General features: G+C 42.9%; 1 protein-coding gene across 2 annotated transcripts; it reads right to left on the bottom strand.

Annotated features, from left to right (window-relative positions):
* Nucleotides 1-649: 649 nt before the first annotated feature.
* LOC107392973 (glutathione hydrolase-like YwrD proenzyme) lies at nucleotides 650-19,401 on the bottom strand. 2 transcript variants are annotated; one of them, XM_015971082.3, is made up of 12 exons: nucleotides 18,781-19,401; nucleotides 15,854-16,007; nucleotides 15,451-15,580; nucleotides 13,060-13,266; nucleotides 8,191-8,343; nucleotides 8,028-8,118; nucleotides 5,957-6,128; nucleotides 5,216-5,372; nucleotides 2,827-3,012; nucleotides 2,632-2,716; nucleotides 2,326-2,421; nucleotides 650-1,449 (listed from the first exon to the last, which is right to left on the bottom strand). In XM_015971082.3, the coding sequence occupies exons 1-12, from the start codon at nucleotides 18,878-18,880 to the stop codon at nucleotides 1,313-1,315; spliced, it is 1,668 nt and encodes a 555-aa protein (XP_015826568.3). In that variant the 5' UTR covers nucleotides 18,881-19,401; the 3' UTR covers nucleotides 650-1,312. The 2 variants fall into 2 exon arrangements, with proteins under 2 accessions (XP_015826568.3, XP_015826567.3); XM_015971081.3 differs by having other exon boundaries at nucleotides 15,427-15,580.
* Between the last annotated feature and the right edge of the window lie 458 nt (nucleotides 19,402-19,859).

The raw sequence follows: 19,859 nt of genomic DNA on the forward strand, positions 1-19,859 counted from the left end.
ATTTTATTGGTTTTCTTTTAATCAATTACAGAAAAAAAACATAGCAGCTTGTGTTATTTTGGCAAATGGTTTTCTTAGTTCACAGTTGAACACAACATTATAACAGTTTTTAAATTCAACTTCTTTAAAAAAAACAAAAATTCTTGTTGGAAAAACATAACAGACAAACTACTGATGAGAGGGATTTAAGCAGAATGAGAAATGATCACTCTATCATATAGGAGGCTAGTTTTCCTGCAACAGTCTGATTTCAGTCACAAGCTGTGATGTTCTGCACAATTTAAACAGCAAGAAAGCAGCAAAACAATTCCCCACCAGGACACCAGAGGGCGTAGCGCTTCTCTGGGGGTATCCTGCCACCATTAGTCACAGATTCAGTCCAAATTAATGGATTTACTACTGTGTTTATATTGTTTTAATGTATGTCAGAGATTTTTTAACACAAACAAATTCGGCTCTCATTCTCCTCCACCTTTGCTCGCATCAGCACCTCTAAACCCACGTTTTTCGTCATTGCCATCCACAAATGAAACGCTTTGTACTCCTTCAGTCACGGGTGAATAAACGTTCATATTTTAGATTTTTTTCTACAATGCGTTCCTCAATCTGTTCCATGTCTGTCGCTAAATAGCTTTATTTTTTGAGGTGGCGATGGCGGTGCTGTTGACGATTTTACAGGAAGCGACATCCTGTCCAATCGTAAACTTGCAATCTCATTTTTGACGGATAGTTAAAAAGTTAAAGAGCTCTTGTGCCGACAGGCGTACCAACGCGGACGGAGAAGTATACATTTGGCTTTGGCTGCACAAATACATCCAATGAACAAGGCCATGTGTATCATCCACGGTTGTACGGCTCTCATCTGAGAACAAGACGGAGTTAAAATTAAGCCGCAAATAAGCTGCAGTAACATCCCGCCCACCAAACCGATAGACCGCTGTGATTGGCCAGCCACAAGACTGTTTGGGCCTGCTGAGGGTCCAGTGGAGCGTAGCTACCGACCTTGCTTCTGCTACTGTCTGTCTAGATTTCTAGACAATGGAAAAAAAGAGATCTGTTTAATGATGTTTGATCTGTTTAATGATGTTTAAACTTCCTTCTTCAGTAGTGTCGGGATTAACTGACAAACTAATCATCACAGGTGTCTGAGATGGGTTTTTGTGATCCAACGAGCCCGGAGACATCTTTCATGCCCAAATTCTATTCGTATAATAATTCGTAAAGTGTGTAAAGCTAAAAATCACAACAGAATTAAAGCTCAAATCTGTGTTTCATCTTTATACTTTAGAGGTAAAACAGTTGATTTCTCTGGTTAGTATCCCACAGCACACCCGTCCGCCCGGGGGTCTGATCCAGCCCACAGCACCCTGGACGGAGACCCGGCAGAACGATTCCACCAATCACCCACCGTGATGATCTGGCCCCGCCCAAACTGACACCTCTCATGGCCTGCATCAAGAAAACGAAACAGATTATTTTCAGCCCAACTCTTTAATGAACAATATGGATTAAGGCTGTTTTTACACTTGTTACATCATGAATTTTGGATGCAGCAAACTAAAGGTTTATATATCAGAACCGAGTGGGTGTTGCTAACACGCCCGGCGTGTTCATATGGTCAGGAGAGAGAAGAACAACAAACAGAGGAAGCAACAGGTTTTATGCCACTAATATTAAACAACATGCTGTTTTAGAGGTGTAATGTTTGTTTATGGCTGCCGATTAGCTCTGCGTTAATAAAACATTCCATGTGACATTTAAACCTTTAAAGAGCAAGTCACACCTGCCAAATCTTACACAATTCCCACTTCCTGTTTGAAAAATGCAACAAATGCTGTTGCCTAGCAGACCGAGAGGGCGGAGCCGCTAACAAATACACACACACACAGGCTCACAATGACATTGTGACATCATATGGTACTAGCTAACGTTCTAGGGTACCTCTTAGCCAATAGCGATGGCAGATTTCAATTCAAATGCAGTGCAGAGTTTTTACCTGACAACGGCAGAAATTTTTTATTTTAACTAAAATGCACTAAAGTGCTAAACTGTTGACTACACGTGTCTGCAGCATGACTAGACACGCATTTATATAGTTTATCAGGGAAAAAAAGTTGATTTGGGGGTGACTTGCTCTTTAAGTAAGTAACGTGTGTTTAAAACACGACCAAAGCAACATAACAGAGTCGAGGCAAAAATCCCAAAACCTTTTATGAAAATATCTGCATCTTTCCTGCTTTAGCAGTTTAACTTCTCTATTTAAAACAATAGCAAAAGAACTCTGCAGCCATTAAAAACATTATATGTACATATTTAAAAATGTACCTGTGACTGGCCAGTTGACTTGGTGGCCTCGTCTCCTCAGCTCCACAGCCACCTCCTGGTCGATCCCCTCCTCCAAGTTAACCAACCACCGATCAGCTACAGAGAAATATTACCAAATAAAACCAGGTTATCAGGTTTCCTTTACCTAAACATCATTTACAATAAATGAGACAAAATAACTCCTCTGACTAACATGCTGTAATAAAATACACAGATAAGATCCTTTATAGTAAAAAATACTTGCATTTTACTAATTACTTTGTGATTTTATAGTAAACGTAAAACCCAATCTTATATATGACATACTTTTGTGGTTGTACTCCACAAAAACTCTGGGTGCATCCAGAGCCTGTTGAGGATTCATCTCAAACTCCACCATGTTCAGCAACACCTGAATACAGGAACAAGAGCATGTTTTCTAAAACTACACGGAGATCCAGATCCACAAAGGACCAGTTCCGGACCACTTCAGTGTTTCTGCCAGTACTGACGGCTGCATACCTGGATGTGTCCCTGCGGTTGCATAAAGGCCCCCATCACCCCCAACGCAGCCAGGAGTTTTGGTTTTTGTTGCGAATTGATTGAAGAGTCAGTGAGGAGTGCAGGAATGATGGTGTGATATGGCCGCTTCCCTCCAGCAACACAATTAAAGTGGTCACGGCACAAAGAGAAATTGGCCCCGCGATTCTGGAAAAAAGGGGGGGGGGGGGGGATAATAATAAACATCTGTACAAGAGAATGTTGTTTGGTCCAGTTCTCTCATGTTTTAATTAGGGTTGTCACGGTAACCGGTGTAGCGGTAAACCCCGGTAAAAAAGTGGACAATAATAATAACCGTCTTGTTTTTAAAAAATATATATATTATCTCGGTGGATTACCGTGGCTGCGGTGTAGGCGCGGTGACCCTTACCAGCCACCGTATTATCTGCTGAAGTTGCCGGCGGCACATGTGCACTTTGTTGTTTACAACCAAAACTTTCTTGACGCTAAAGCTGAAACAATGGCCAAAGGAGGAGACGGCAGAGCTCAGGAGGACATTTTTTACCCCTCAAAGAAGACAAAGTGGGAAGTACGGGCATTTTTTTGGATATTTGAAGAATGTCGAGGGACAGTTGATAGAAGACAGCTATCCTGTTTGCAGCACGTGCAGAAAAAGTGTCTGTGAAAGGCAGCAACGCTTCAAATCTCATGACACATCTGCGTGACCATCACCCACAACTCTACAGTCAACGCATGGCAAGCTAACGTTAGCATTTTAGCTAATAACGCGTGATCCGATGATTTGGGTTGAGGGAGAATGCAACGAGTCGCTATATAAAGCAGCCGCAGCCCCGCTACCTGCATATAAACCGTGTAGCGGACACCCCCATGTTGAAATGACGCTATGCTTTACGGGGCTCCCAGGGGCAGATAAGAGTTGGTCTCTCTCTGAGAATAATTATAAATTTAGGACATTTTCCCAAATCTGCAAAGCTCACTGGAAGAACACAAACCGAGGACAATATTTTCCTGATATAGGGTTTATTACTCAAGTAAAGGTAAAAAAGTATCTGATTAGAAGGCTACTTGAGTACTGAGTATCATCTGATCTAATAATTTTAAAATGATGACATCAAACACACATGAAATAAGAAGTTATGGGCAAATATTGGTATTTTAAAGACTAAAGGGTAAAAATGTAAACAAATAAACAACATAATTACAAAATAACACAGTTTAGGCAAAATTTAGACACAAACTGAGGACAATATTTCCTGACATACAGGGTTTATTTAGTTGTCTGAAAAATGTAACACGTTTAAAAAAAATACAGCGATAATACCGAAAACCGTGATAATTTTGGTCACAATAACCGTGAGGTTAAATTTTCACACCGTGACAACCCTAGTTTTAATATCATACAGACAGAGATGTGTCCTCAGCCTCATAATCATAAAAAACATGATGGACAAGAATGCTGTTCATGTTAGCTCATGCAAAGTGTTGTAAGCATGCAAAACAGGCTATTAAATAACATCAGCAGCTTTTCTGTTCATAAATGAATGATGGATGACTTGCACCTTTATAGCACCTTTCTGAGTCAGAGGACTCCAAAGCGTTTTACACTAAAGTGAGTCATCTATCTATTCACACACATTCACACGTTGATGGTGATAAGCTCCACCAGTCCCTTATGGCAGAAAGGATGACGACAACAGGTTCAAAAAGGCAAGAGTTATGTTTTTATGGTTGTTTGGCGGTATCTGTTGCACCCGGCATTCTCCTGAATTCTAGAGGCGTGGCTAAAGGGAGGAGCTTGAAAAAAGGGGGTTGGACCTTCAAATTGTATTTACCGTATTTTCCGGACTATAAGTCGCAGCAGCCATAAAATGTATAATGAAGAAGAAAAAACATATATAAGTCGCGTTTTGGGGGGAAATTTTATTCTTTTTCTTACACAATCTGAGACCAAGTGTTTCGCATTGCAAGACAAGTACCGGTAACAATAACAAAATAAACAACGCGGGCGCAGCAGCGCACCACGGTCTCTAGCAGAGAATGGCGGTGTTTCAAACCCTCCCAGCGGGTGGGGAGAGCTCATTCCTGGGTCGGAGCCAGCCGGCAGCAGCGCGCAGCAGTCTCCAGCAGGTGATGGTGGGACAGGGGAGCTCATTCCTCGGTCGGAGCCGGCCCGCAGCAGCGCGGCATAGCCTACATAATTTGGTATATAAGTCGCAGGACCAGCCAGACTATGAAAAAAGTGCAACTTATACTCCGGAAAACACGGAATTCAAAATGTAGCTTGCTTGAATGTCATTTCCCAGGATCAACGAGTCCACCTTAAAAGGTTAAACAACAAAGGCACAAAATGTTCACCATGCAAACAAAACCCTTTTTATGAGCGTGAGACCTGAAGAGAGAATCCACATCCCTTCGGGACCAAGCCGGTTCCAAAGCCCATGTAGGTGCTGTTGACGAAAGAACACGCATTCCCCTGATTGTCGATCACGCAGAAATAAACGGTGTCACCTGCAGTCATCAGGCCAGGCTGCACATGCTCCATGGCCCTGGACGATTCACACAAGCAGAAACACGACTTGATAAATAGGAATGTAGTTTTTTTTTTAATCAACAGGTTTTATATGTACAGTTTTATGTCGAAGCAACCGTTTTTTTTTTTTTTTTTTTTTTGGTTTAAACACTTTCCAGGCAGCCTTTTGTTTCATTTGCACTAAGGAGGTTATTGCTGTGTAATAAATCTAATCCGCAATTTCCTGCTTTCTCTTGTTTTCTCTCACTTGTCTTGTTTATTATGAGCAATAAACACAGAAACTAATGATGAATATGAGGAAGCTGTGAAGGCAACTGTTCCAAAAGAGAAGTGATGTCTGATGGTGCTGATGAAAATGGATTAGAGCCGTTTTACATTTGTATAGAAGGTCTATTTGTCTTTTAACTGATAAAGCCTTAGAGTTCAAAGTGCAGAGCGGACCAGCATGGACAAGCACACACCCTGTGTATGCAAGGGGAGAGACAAAAAAAAGAGATGAGAGTTAAGGTCAGGGGAAGCAAAAGTCCACAGCCCTATCTAAAGTCAACAGAGAGCGACTGGTACACAGTGGTACCAACAGACACACACACACACACACACCTGTTCATGCTGATGCGCTGTGATTGTTGCTTACTGTAGCTCTTGTCCAGTAAGCTTTCCAAAGGTATGGTCACATGGGCTGGGTCGCCTAGGTAACGCAGCGCATCCGTTTGTGCCAAACGCACAGCCTCAACAAAAACATGGGTGAAGTCAGAGCTGTTATGGCCTCCAGCTACAAAAACAACAACAACACAAAATCTTTAATCTCTCCTCAAGGTATTTCACGTTTTTTCACGTTAGATTTCACGTTCAGCGCTCGCTGAGACGATCCGCAGCGGAGTATGAAGCGATCGTATGAAATAAGGCTGGGCGCTCCCTCTAGGTCAGCACGTTTTTGTCGCTTCTCTGCTCCAACATCCCTGAAAACTCAGCTGTTAAGCAGCTCATAAACACAGCAGAAGCCTGTTAATCACCTGCTGATTTACATCAGGTGCTGAAGCAGAAAAACAACTAAAAGATGCTGGACAGCGACCCACGAAAGAACCAACAATGAGTTTTTGCCTCAAGTGGAGGAGTTTCGGTAACTTTCAGTCTCGCTCGAGTCATGTTGTAATGCAGCAGGAGACCTACCGAGAGGTTGAGACGTCCATCTCAGTAATGAGCGTGCCGCGCTGGTCTTTGAAGAGGGGGTGGAGTCGAAAGGCAAGGCTCTCAATTTGCCGGTTTGTCTATGTTCCACACTTTGGCCTTGAGATGTGGATCACAAGCTCCCTTCGTAGGGTAGCTGGGGAAATCAGTTTCAGAGCTCCACTTGGATATGCTGCTCCTCCACATCGAAAGGAGTCAACAGAGGTGGTTCAGGCATCTGATTAGGATGTCTCATGGTCGCCTCCCTATGGAGGTTTAACAAGCACGTCCCACTGGGAGAAGACCCTGGAAGACCGAGAACTCACTGGAGGCATTACATGTATCCTCTCTGGCCTGGGGACATGTTGGCATGTGGGCGACGGTGGCACAGGAGTTAAGTGCTCGTCCCGTAATCAGAAGTTTGCAGGTTCAAGCGCCGCTCAGTCTGTCGCTGTCGTTGTGTCCTTGGGCAAGACACTTAACCCACCTTGCCTGCTGGTGGTGGTCGGAGGGACCGGTGGCGCCTGTGCTCGGCAGCCTCGCCTCTGTCAGTGTGCCCCAGGGCAGCGGTGGCTACATCGTAGCTCATCACCACCAGTCTGTGAATGTGTGTGTGAATGGGTGAATGACTGTGTTGTAAAGCGCCTTGGGGGGTTCCAGGACTCTAGAAGGCGCTATATCAAATACAGGCCATTTACCATTTACCAGAGAGAGGAGGATGTCTAGACTGGGATGTGCTGGACCTATTACACACACGACTGGACCTTGGATAAGCAGAAGCAAATAGATAAATGGATGGATGGATGGATGGATGGATGGATGGATGGATGGATGGATGGATGGATGGATGTGATATGAGCTCACTTGATTGGCACAATCGGTGAGGGGTTGGGGCACCGTTCATGTGCATGGTCATTGCACTTTCACCTGTGCAAACCAGGTGGCCGGAAGGAGGGCGAGGGTGAGCTTGGGATTGAAAGGCTTTGCTGAATGGATGCTTTTCGCTTATCGACCACCTCACATGTACGACTTTCATAAAGCTCTGAATGTCTAGCTAAATGGAAGTCATGGACCTTGATAGTGAAATGAAATAAATGAATGAAGAAATGCAGGAAAACCTTCATCGACCTGTCCCAGGTTGAGCCTAACGCAGCAGCGAGGAGAGGTGTTTTAAATTAGCTGCAACCGGATGGATGAATGAACAGACGGACGCTTGATTTGTTTCTGTGAATGTATTCCAGGGGACAGAAGGTGCAGCAGACCTGGTCCTTCCTCAGTCTGTTACCTGCTCTGCTATCCCTGAACAATACTCTAAATCCCATAATGCTCCTGATGAGATTGTTTGTGGTTAAACATTAGGATGAGTTTTATTTTAAGCTACGTCAATAGATTTCAAAACATCGCTAAATTACGCTAAGCAGCAGTCGAACCGCTTCCAGACATTTCATGTCTAGAGTGAACCATTTCACATCAGCTTTATCTGAGCAAAGTCCACATGGTTTACCTGTGAGCTGAGGAAAGTTCTCCAGGATGTTGAGGAGGAGCAGGGCAACAAGTCCTTGACTGTTGGGAGGAAGCTCCCACAGACGCACACCCTGAACACGCAACAAAGTCAGGCAATCTGCTCACCCTGGAGTTAACACAGAGGTCCGTTTCAGATCCGTTACCTTGTACTCGGTGTTTATTGGAGTGATCAGCTCACTGTCATGGCTGCTGAGATCCTCCAGGGTCATGACCCCACCATGCTGGTTGATGACGTCAACTACGGCTTGGGCCACTCTGCCCTGGTAGAAAGCTGGTTTGCCATGCTCACCAAGCTCCTGTTGGAAATCCGCACAAATATTACAGTCAGCCAATCAATCAATCAATCAATCTGATGTTTATATTAAATCTTTGGAGGTTTATGCATTTGCATTTTATCCATGTTGTTAGAATGATGTAGTGATGCAGGAATCCGGTGACCACCAGCTACTCCTACAACATTTTCATCAGTCGAAAGAATTAAAAGGTGTGTGAATAAGGAAATGACACATCGTCATTGCTGTGGAATGACACCCCCCTTCTCCACCCCCACACACACACACACACCTCTTCCTCCTCATTGAAACGGGAGGTCATTCCATTGTTCCTACTTTCCCAGAAAGTGTGTCGTCTATGAATGGAGAGCTGATCTGGGCATTCGTAGCCGTTTTCCCGGTTTATTGAATCCCAAACAACCGAGCGTTGGAACCACGGAGAATACATCAATGCATACTTTAGAGGTGATACACAATTCCACACACTAGCATGGACTCAAGATGACCTCAGTCATAGTTCCACTGAACTGTCACCGACCGTAAACTTCACTGATAGGCCTCTTCTAAAATGATTGCATCATCCACATACAAGTTCACAATCATAGTTACAGGCTTTCATGGCAGGAAGATCTCGACTCTGCTGTTTGCTGATGATGTGGTCCTTTTTAGCTCCACCAAACTGTGACCTCCAGTTCTTGCTAGGGAGGTTAACAGCTAATTGTCATGCAGCTGGGATGATGATCCGCACCTCCAAATCTGAAGCAATGGTACTCAACTAGAAAAGGGTGCCATCTCTGGGTTGGGGAGAGGTCATCACTGAATTAGAGGAGGTGTCTATGTCTTGTTAAAGGGAAAATAGGCAGTTTAGGCTTGCTTTTAGCACCCCCTAGTGTCTGTTTGTAGAGCCAAAAGCAAAACCGATCTCGCTGTGCGTTCGTCTTTTTAACACCTTCATCCAGGGCTATTCAAGTTCGGGCCTCCAGGGCCGGTATCCAGCCTATTTTAGTGGTTTCTCTGGTCCAACACACTAGATTCAGTGGTTGAGTCACCTGTGCAGCAGCTCATCAGGCTCTGCAGAAGCCTGTTAATCACCTGCTGATTGAAATCAGGTGTGTTGAAGCAGGGTTAAAAATAAAACGTGCTAGATACCGGCCCTTGAGGCCCGCAATTGAATAGCCCTGCCTTAATCTAACAGCTGGAATGTCTACCAGCCTTCCTTAGCGTTACAGGAGTGGTTCATCACTAATTTAAGCAAATTAGCTGTGTTTATCATCTGAAATGTGCTGGAAGCAGACTGCAGCACCAGGTATGTCAGCTTAATGTTTTCTAAGTCCCAACAGAGCGGCCCGCCAGTCTGAAGTTGCAAGTGGAATATTCTGGCCACAGGGGGCAATAGGGGCTGGGTGGCCCTTCTTTAACCCTGTAACGTGCCACTTTAGCACATACTGGCTCAGGAAAATTATTTCAAAATAAGAAAAAGTTGCAAAGTATCCCTTTAAGGAGTAAGTGAAGGAAAGAGCGGGCGGGCGATCAAAGGGCATACTGGTCTGTTGTGGTGAAGAAGGAGCTAACCCAGACAGCAAACTTCTCAATTTACTAGTCTGTCTTCCTGCCAATCTTCACCTTTGGTCACGAGCTTTGGGTGTTGTCCAAAAAAGCAAGATTGTGAACACAAATATGAAAGGTATTTCCATCACAGGGTGGCCAGACTCAGTCTTAGAAATAAGGCATCAAGAGTAGTTCTGGGAGGCTGCGGGCGGGCCTGTGGGCTTGCCGCTGATATCTCCGGGGACTCTGCCGGCTGCTGGTTGTGGCCCCCCGGGGCGATCCTCTGTGCCTCTCGAGGGGGGCGAGGGCCTTCCTGGTTGCAGTCTCCTTGGGGTTCCTGCGTTCTGGGGTAGCGCCTGGATCTCTGGGACTCGGAGCTCCCCCCGTCTCCTGCGCATCTTTGGGGGGCAGATCTGTGGTCCCTCACACTCTCTGTTGTGCTCTCCTATAGAAAAGCCTTAAATAAACAAGCGCGTGTACACACACAGGTGCTCACATGGTGCTCTCAAAAGTATGGGCTTGGGCACGTTAAACACAGGTCTTAAGACTATGGTGGGCACTTAATGCGTTGTGATTTATTATCATGATTCTTCAGTTAAGCAATGTTGATTATATATATATATATATATATATATATATATATATATATATCTTTTCATCAAGTTGACGCAGTGATAGGTAGATCTTGTTGTATTGTTGTTGTGTCCCTTTGTTTTTTTTTTTGTCTTTTTTCTGCAGGTCTAGAAGCAGACTCTTGTTCATTATTGTTTATTTTTGTGGACCCCCCCCCCCCCCCCCCCCCTCTCCCCACCTTTTCTTTTCCTTTCTCTTTCACCTCTGTCTCTGTGTCTGGTCGGAATTACAAAGCATTCAACAACAATAAAGGAAAAAAAAAAGAGTAGTTCTGGGTACCGAGACTCTGTACCTCTTTAGTACCGATCAGAAACGTTCAGAAGGTACTCATACTGACAAAAGAAATCTTTCGCTGTGTTTATTGTAGTAGTTTACCATAAAATGTCTGTTATAGGGAGCCTAAGTCACTTCTGCATCATGGGTCCCCGGAAGAACGAAAAAATGAATGCAAGTCAACGGGGCTTAAAACGCTATTTTTTAATTCCGCTTGTTTTGTGCCATGGATTTCATATATGATGTTTGTGAGTTTCAAAGACACATTTTGATACCAAGAACGCGCTTATTTTCGAACAGGGGCAAAAGCTATTTTAGGTTTTGTGTAAAAATAAGTCCAGGACTACAAATGCGCTTCAGGAAAGTGACGTCATCGAACCAAACACGAAGAAAACGGAGGGAAAATGGCTGTAAGTTCAGTAATCCCACAGGCGGAAAGAACCACCATAAGTCTGGTCATTTTGTACGTATCAGCTACTTTGGGGAGAGGAGATTATGCGGTGACGTCACATATGTGACGTACTGATTTCTAGTTTGTAGTCATGCTAATTACGAACTTTTACAAGCTGATAAACCTCAAAGTACATGACTGGCGTGGTCGAAACAGCCATCATTACTTTTCAATTAAATTGCAGTACAACATATGTGTGATCCAGGGCTTAAGGCAAAGTGGATTAGAAAATGGCTCTTTTAGCCCCGTTGACTTGCGTTCATTTTTTCGTTCTTCCGGGGACCCGTGATGCGGAAGTGACTCAGGCTACCTATTGGGCTGCACTGCTCTAGTCCTCCGGATCGCTCACTCACACACAACCCCTCTCTTTGTTTACAACACTTGTGCCAAATGCGTCAAATGTTTGGCTGCATTTTGTGAAAGTAAACTGCAAAAGAGCAACATGTAACTATTACAGCGGCTTCAGGAAACAAAAAATAGCCGCGTGAGAGACTGAGGTCAGGCCATTTAACACGCTCGTTCAAACAATTTAAACTTATATTAAGTTTAATTCATATCTTTATTAAGGTAAAGCAAATTAACCAAGTATAATGTTAAACATAATCAAACAAATAATTAACCCAGCAATCAAAAGGTGGTGGTCAACAAAAAATGCGACAACCCGCTCACAATCTCCCTTCACTCATGTCACCTGAACAGGTGCAGCGGATGAAAGTAAATCACATGACCACTAATAATCTAAGCATTTACAAAACATACACCAAAACACACGAATATATTTATACACTTATCACACAAACTTCCTCTTTATACGTCTCCTACAGTAACATCTGGGATAAGATTTATGTTGATAAATATGGAAAAACCAGCAACTTCATGATGAGTTGAAGGATGCAGAAATAAACACCCCTGTCCACCACCTTCCCCGTCCGCTGCTCATTTTTCTGAAGAAAAATGGCTGTTTACTCTTGTGTTATCTCTTATTATTACTGTATGTTTACTCATCTTGGACCGAAACATTCTTTATTCCAGGTTTTCGAAGTAGATTTAACATACTTCTTGCACAAAACGATGGGTCATAGTTTGCACTTTATCTTTATTTTTTACTTTTGTTTTGCACTGAAAGGTAAATACTACCTTTTTACTTTTTTAAAACAAATATTTACATTTTGTGTCTATTTTTGTTCTAAAAAGAAAGATATTTTTATTATAGTTTACTGTTTACAGTGAAAGTTTGCTGGGATTTTGTTTGATTTAATAAACAAAAACATATTTAAATACTTTTACCTAAAAAAGTACATTTCAGGTCCCGTTATTGGAATTAGGGATGCAACGATACCACGTTTTTCCAAACCGATACCATACCGATACTTGGATCTAAGTACTCGCCGATACCGATTACCAATACCGATACTTCTACCACACACAAAAATGCAGATTTGGTATACAGAGTTTATTTTCTTCTCTGCGACTGTGAGGTAGATAAAAAGTAAAATATATGAATGGAAATCATCACAAAACTAAAATATTAGGTGAACAGAAATGACAAGTTACAGTGAAGCCATTTTCAAGCAACTGCATTGGTATCGGTTAAGTTTTACCGATACCGATGCTGGTATTGGTATCGGTATCAGTGCCGATACCGATACCAGTATCGTATCGGTGCATCCCTAATTGGAATGAACCAGGTACCAGTAAATTACTGGTACAAAAATAAATCCAAAGGAATCCAGACTGGTTTCCCCGCGGCTCGGCGCCGCTCTGAACAAAAGCAGTTCAGGGAACAAATGCAAGATGTTTTGGGGTTGTTGTCGTCTGTTTGATGAAAGCCTTACCTTCAAGGTTTGAGCCAGTCCAGTGTTTTTGTAAACTTGTCCACATTTAGGTGCATGACCGTCAATCAGCAAGTCCCCACCCAGCTCCTTCCCATCACCCTTCAGGGCAGCCGCCCAGTTCGCCCAGTGGTGTGCTGTTATCTCAGCAACAGGAAATCCTTCTTCTGCCAGCTCCACTGCTCCACTCAGGATCTCTTGCAAGGACAGCTAAGGTAACAGGAAGAGGAAACATGTGCTTTGTACAGAAAACATCAGTGAGCAGGAAAAGTTTGCCTTTGTTATGATCAGAATAATGTGAAGACAATTTGCAATTATTTATGAGAGTTTTCCTGAGATTAAAGCAGAAAAGTGAGTGTAAGAACAGCAGAGTTAGGTATGTGTGGATTATCATGTGGGGAGTGTTTTAAAGGGGACATATTTCATCTTTTTAAACAAGTTAGAATGGTTCTATGGTCTACACAAAAGATTTTCACAACGTTCTTTGAACAAAATTTCTCACATAAAGAGTTCTCACCAGCTCTGTTCTTCACAGTTTCAGTACCTTCCAGAATGAGCCATTTCAGGGTCCTGTCACTTAACAGGCTGCTGCTGGCCACGCCCACCCAAGTCCTGATTGAATGCTATGAAGTGGCGAGCTCAGATTTCCAGGAGAGACCCAGAGTAGAGCCACTGCTCCTCCACGTCCAGAGCTGAGGCCTCCCTAAAGCGGTGTTCACATCTGGGCTGGCTCTACCCCGCCCAGGTATGGTAGAAAGTATTCTCATCTGGGTAGCCTGGAATTTTTCCGTGCTCAATCAGTTGTTTTGTCAGCATTCTTGCCAAGGCGGTCTGCTTTGGGCTGAACTGTCCCAACATACCCGCTGCTGACTGATTGGCCAGATCAAATTCACGCCTACCCTTACGCCGGGGACACACCGGCCGCCGAAGCGCCGCAAAGCGCCAGGAGGCGAAGCGCTCACGAAATCCGGCCACTGCTCGTTGTTCCTCAGTTCAGACCAGACGCTTGTTTCTCCGCTCGAGGCGCGCCTCGGCTCAGCTGTAGTTTTTCTTTTAACCACTTGGTGTTCTCCATTTGCTCTCTGCCTCTGCTCTTTTCCTCTACACCCCCCCCCCCCCTCCCCCTTGCTGTTTGTGTGTGTTTGTCCGTGCGTGTGTGAACCTATGGTGTGAACCATAGCTGGCCTACGACTTTCTGCTTTGTCCTGTTTGCTCCGGTTGAAAGACACCCAAAACCACACCCCCTTCACGTGGTCACACACACACACACACACACACACGCAAGTTCGCTGTGTGTGTGTGTGTGTGTGTGTGTGTGTCTGTGTGTGTGTGTGTGTTTTTATGCAGTGTCTGTTTACAAACACATTTGACTATCGCGGAATTGTATTTTGAAATGCTTTATTTTGTTAAATTTACCGACCTGCCTCTTACGTCTAGGTTTGACTTCCTGCCAGAATTGACACGGTTCACCCGCGGCTCGCGAACAAAATAGAGCAGACGCCGAAACGATCGCTGCACGGCATGGGCTGGCGCTTCGGCGTCCCATTTGGCCTATAGAATAGGATAACAAGGGCGCCGAATGAAGGCGGTCCCCGTTTCGCGGCGCTTCGGCGGCCGGTGTGTCCCCGGCGTCAGGGGGAGCCTCCGATTGGAGGGTAAAATCAGCCTGCAGGGGCTTGACGCAGCCGCGATTCATTATCACTCTGGATACCGTGGAGTAAACATCTATTTACTGAGACGTGCTGCCAGGAAAGGAGCGCACGCACACACACACACGGTGCTGCCGAGGCTTGACCTGCCCAGCGCAAGCACAGGGACAGCAGTCTGAATGCAACATCAGAATCACGGTCTCCAAAAGCAACACCGCTTACAGCCGCTTTTGTTTAATATAAGGGAGACAAAACAGACTTTTACGCACGTCTTTCGCCCCGCCCTCATGGTTGGAGATTTCCGCGTTCCTGAAAAGTGTGTGTGAATAAACCCTACCGGTGTGGGACCCAGACCGGGCCAGGACAGATGTGAAAGCGGCATAAGTGCCTACAGGTGGGGGTTCTTTGTTCATCTTTCTTTAGACGTCACAATGGGGACATATTTAAATGGCTCGTAGAAGAATAATTCCAAAAACCAAAATCTGACAAAAACTGGATTGATGGTTTATATTCACGTTTGGAGTGTTTATAGAGGAAGCAGAGGCCGAAATGCCAACACAACATGCAAAATGTGAGATTTGCATAATATATCCCCTTTAAACGAAAACGTGTGACCTGTGTTGCATGTCAACATGGTTACTTCTAACGTTTTTACGCTGACATGACTGTTGCATTAAAGCAGAGTAGTACAGAATTAGATCAAAAGAACAAACAGCCAAACCTTCTGGCTGCCAAATAACTGCACCGTATCACACCAGCACGCGGTAGCTCCTGGTACTGTGATGTTAACGGCATCAAACACTGAAGGAGGGGACTCTGCAGTGTGACCACACCCCTCTAGGAAGTCCAGAGTCAGAGCTTTAGGTGATCGACCACTGAGGGCAAAAAGAACAAGCTCAGATAACTACTTTGTACGAGAGGGAAAAAATATGCTGGTGAGGTTTCTACGTCATCAAGGTCATGGTAATTCAAGAGTTTGAATGATGGCGCCTGGACTTCTTTGGTTCCTTGAAGATGTTTCGCTTCTCATCCGAAAAAGCTCCTCGGATGAGAAGCGAAACGTCTTCAGGAAACCGAAGAAGTCCAGGCGCCTTCATTTGAACCTTTTTGGAGAGGGAGAAAAGCAAATAGAAGAGATGATTCTCCACCTGCCATTAATCCCTCTGATCTCTCCGGTGTTTCCATCATAGAACAAACAGAAAGCATCACCACCAAGCCCAGTACTGCATGGCTCGGTTACTGCCAGAGCTGCCGCTATGGCAACGGCAGCATCTGCAGCATTGCCACCACACTTAAGGACATCTGGATACAAAACACACAACCATGACAGTTAACGGTTTACCATATCACAACTGCAGACTGAAACGTTTTATGAACATTTTTGCTCTTCATATTAGCATATATGTTAAAGGGGACATGTCATGGAAAATCTACTTTTTGGAGCTTTTTAGCATGTAATATTGTTGTTTCCTCATGAAAAATAATCCCCAAACCTGTTTTTGGCTACACTCATGCATTTTCCCATTTCAGCTGCTAATTGAGATTTTTATTCTGAAAATCCTTAAACGGCACAATGTATGCGTTGTACGTCACTCCACCTTCCTGCTCCCGACATCAGGCCCCGCTCCTCCTCCGGAAGCTAGTCTCTGGTCTGCAACCTGTTTCCCCCGGCCACCTTGGGATATGAGGCTTAGGCAACAATTCAATTCAATTCAATTCAAGTTTATTTATATAGCGCCAAATCACGACAAGAGTCGTCTCAAGGCACTTCACATAATAAACATTCCAATTCAGGTCAGTTCATTAAGCCAATCAGAAATAATGTTTCCTATATAAGGAACCCAGCAAATTGCATCAAGTCACTGACTAGTGTCAGTGACTATACAGCAATCCTCAAGTGCTAGCTTGACAAGTGTCGCGTAACAGACTTGGTGGTCCAGTGGTTAGAGATCTGGGTTAACAGGTACCTTTTGCACAGGTTCACATCCCAGTCTCAGCAGTAACTTTTTCTAACTTGCCAGTTTGATGTTTTCTGTCCTTTATTGGTAGACTCTTAAAATATAACAGCTTTACAAAAGTTTTGGATTGTTTTTTTTTTTTTGTTTTTTACTTTCTTTGCTTAGCCAGTGTGAGTTCAAGTGAGGTGAGCTGATTAAATCAAATTAAATGCTGCTTGGAAATGACCAAATTCAAAGATGTTTAGAAAATCCGTTGCAGAAAATAATCAATAAAACTAAAATATAAAAACATGAAATCTGCTTCAGCTGGCTAAATAAATTACTACAAACACCACCAGGATTTGAACCCACGTCAACACATGGCAGGACTGACTACCATTGCCAACACTGTCACCATCTTTTCTAAGACGCTGTTGTAGGTACGTGTTGTCGGAGCAGGCATGGACAGAGTTTCACTGAAACAAAGCGTTCAGGCTGATGAAACTGACTCATATTCAAGATAAATAACACCTTAATAGTGCCAACAGTAATATTTTATCATATACTGTGCCTACCTTTGTTCTCAGATGTTTAAAATTGAATGATATGAAACCACAGTGGGCACGGCCTCCCTCTTCAAACGGAGACGTGCAGAATAACCCAGTTCAAACTCCATCATGTTGGAGAAGGAATCGCGGGTAAAATGCTGGTTGAAAACTACAGCACCAGGCGGGAGCTGACTGATTTCCAGTACACCGATTGTGCGCAACCACTGGCGCCTAATTTCTAAGTCCAGTGGAAAGGAGTACAACCCCACAGAGCCACCGCAACCACACTACACTACACCTTCTCACCATACTAACACGATATGGAGCACTAAACCCGAACTACTTTCCTAATTACACTAACAGCTAAACAGTAACTAAACTACAATATCCAACAGCCAAGCTAACACTAAACAAGTATGTATAACACTAAAAGCTATGCTAAAGATTAGGATATCCTAATGCTATATGCTAATGCTGAACTACCGCTAACCGTCCTACACTCGCTTGCAAATCCAGCTCCCAACTCGCCACAAGGCGTGGCCGAGACTCTCGATGCTTTATAACTTTGACACAGAGCTGCTACGTAGTACTCTGCTGGTTTACGTAGTATTGCTCTCTTTAGCCATTGGCTAAAGTGTATTCAAAATGACTCAAACTCTATGTTTTAAGCTGAAGGTGGCGCTATACTGTGGTATTTAGGCAGAATTTTTAATTTTTAAAGAAAATGCACCAAAATGCTAAAATAATGAATACACACATTTAAAACACTATTAGACACTCATTTATACAGTTCATCAGCAAAAAAAAGTTCATTTAGACGTTACTTGCTCTTTAAAAGCTTTGATGATCAGAGAATAAAGAAAATATTCCCATGTACAAAAATTAAATATTATATTTAAGATTTATAATCCTTATTATGTATATTGAATTTATATGTTGCATTATTATTTGTTTTATGAGTGACTGAATTTACTGGTGTTTCTAATACAGAATTTTATGTTTATTCATCTTTACAGTTCCAGTTATTTCAAATATCTAACCCTAAAAAACCACAAAACCTTTTGACATAGAAAAAGATTAGAATAAATTCATCAAAATGTTGGAAAAATAAATAAAAAGGAGTGAAATAATTTTGATATATGCATGGATAGAATTGCCCTTGGTCAAGCTAGAATAAATGACTCAAGAAGCTTGAAACGGGCTGTGTCACCACGGGTTAATGTTTACGTTGTGAGCATGAAAAAAATAACTAAAAAAAAAATAACATTGTGTACGTATTGGGATTTTTTTAGGTTTCCTTTCTCTAATAGATTTTAATTTTTTTAATAGTTTTGTGACCTAAATTGCGGCTTTCTCTGGACTTTTGCCTAAATTGATCTCTCCCAATTAACTCATTGATGGTTTTGTGGTTAAAATATCGTTGAATTTAAAGGAGGCAATGCTAGATGTTTGTGTGCATTTGCTTTAAAAAGGCTTTCACAAAGCCCAACATTTTCACAACATAAAAAGAGGGAAAAAACTCTACGTGATCTAAGATTTTCTTATCGCTCCTCCGATTAAACTCTAGCAACAGTCCACTAACTCACTCACCCAGTCCTACGGTGGAAGCTAGCGGTTGACTAGACGCCACGCAGCCGTGTAAACACACCACAGGAGACCGGTGAGAGGCGAAGGTCAAGCCGGAGTCCATTCTGCTGCAACCACCAGCAACGACTGGGAAAATGCGGCAGAAATTGAAAAAAAAAATAACTTAAACCGCTTCACTTTTAGCTGTGATCGATTACTCTGATATCGATTACTTTTGACTCAGTGAGGTCAAACGGGGTCCCAGATAACATCGATTGAACATGCGGGTTTATTAGTGAACTAGACCAAATTCTTGCTTTGCAAAGTTAAACAACATATTTATTTACAGGCTAGTTTTTTATCACTAGTAAAACATTTGGATATTTGAGAGATTTTTGTTTGTAGTGAGAGCTATTTATTATCAGTTTATTCAATGCGTATTATTGTTTTTCTCTTGTCCTGATTTTAAATATAAAGAAGCGTTTGTAGCAGTTTTTTTATTCTGCAGTTTTTAAAATCGTGTTTTTGACTAAATCAAATCAAGTAGCTTTTATTCCAGACTCTTAGTCTAATTCACAAGAAGTATTCGATAAAATAAAATAAGCACAGAGACTGAGAACAAAAACAAAAAGAGAACACACTAAAATGGGGGTTTTCTCATTAGAATTTTTGAGTTTGAATGATTAGCTAATGTTTACATTCTGTTCTCCTTTTTAACCTCAAAGTCAGTGAAACCTGTGCATTAGGGACATAGGGCTGCACAATCAGCCAAGTATGGCAGAACAGCCAAAGCTTTAAAAACCAAGAAAATATCTTTACAATGTGTTCTAAAGGTTAAATTTCTTTTACCATGCAAAAGTCTCTCTGCAGCATTTTGAATGAGTTGTAATTGAGCTAAGGCACTGTCTCTGTCCCACAGCTAATTGGACAGAGTTACAATACTCAGGTGTGAATTGTAACAAAAGCATGAACAACAGTCTCTGCAGGAATGGTTTTACCTTAGATAAGTGTCTTAAGTGACAGAACGAAGAAGACTACAAACTAAAATCCCAGATTCACACCAGAACATAACTAAAAGACATCAGCGGGAACAAATCTAGAAT

This window comes from Nothobranchius furzeri, chromosome 8 (assembly GCF_043380555.1).
Source record: "Nothobranchius furzeri strain GRZ-AD chromosome 8, NfurGRZ-RIMD1, whole genome shotgun sequence".
Taxonomy (NCBI): Eukaryota; Metazoa; Chordata; class Actinopteri; order Cyprinodontiformes; family Nothobranchiidae; genus Nothobranchius; species Nothobranchius furzeri.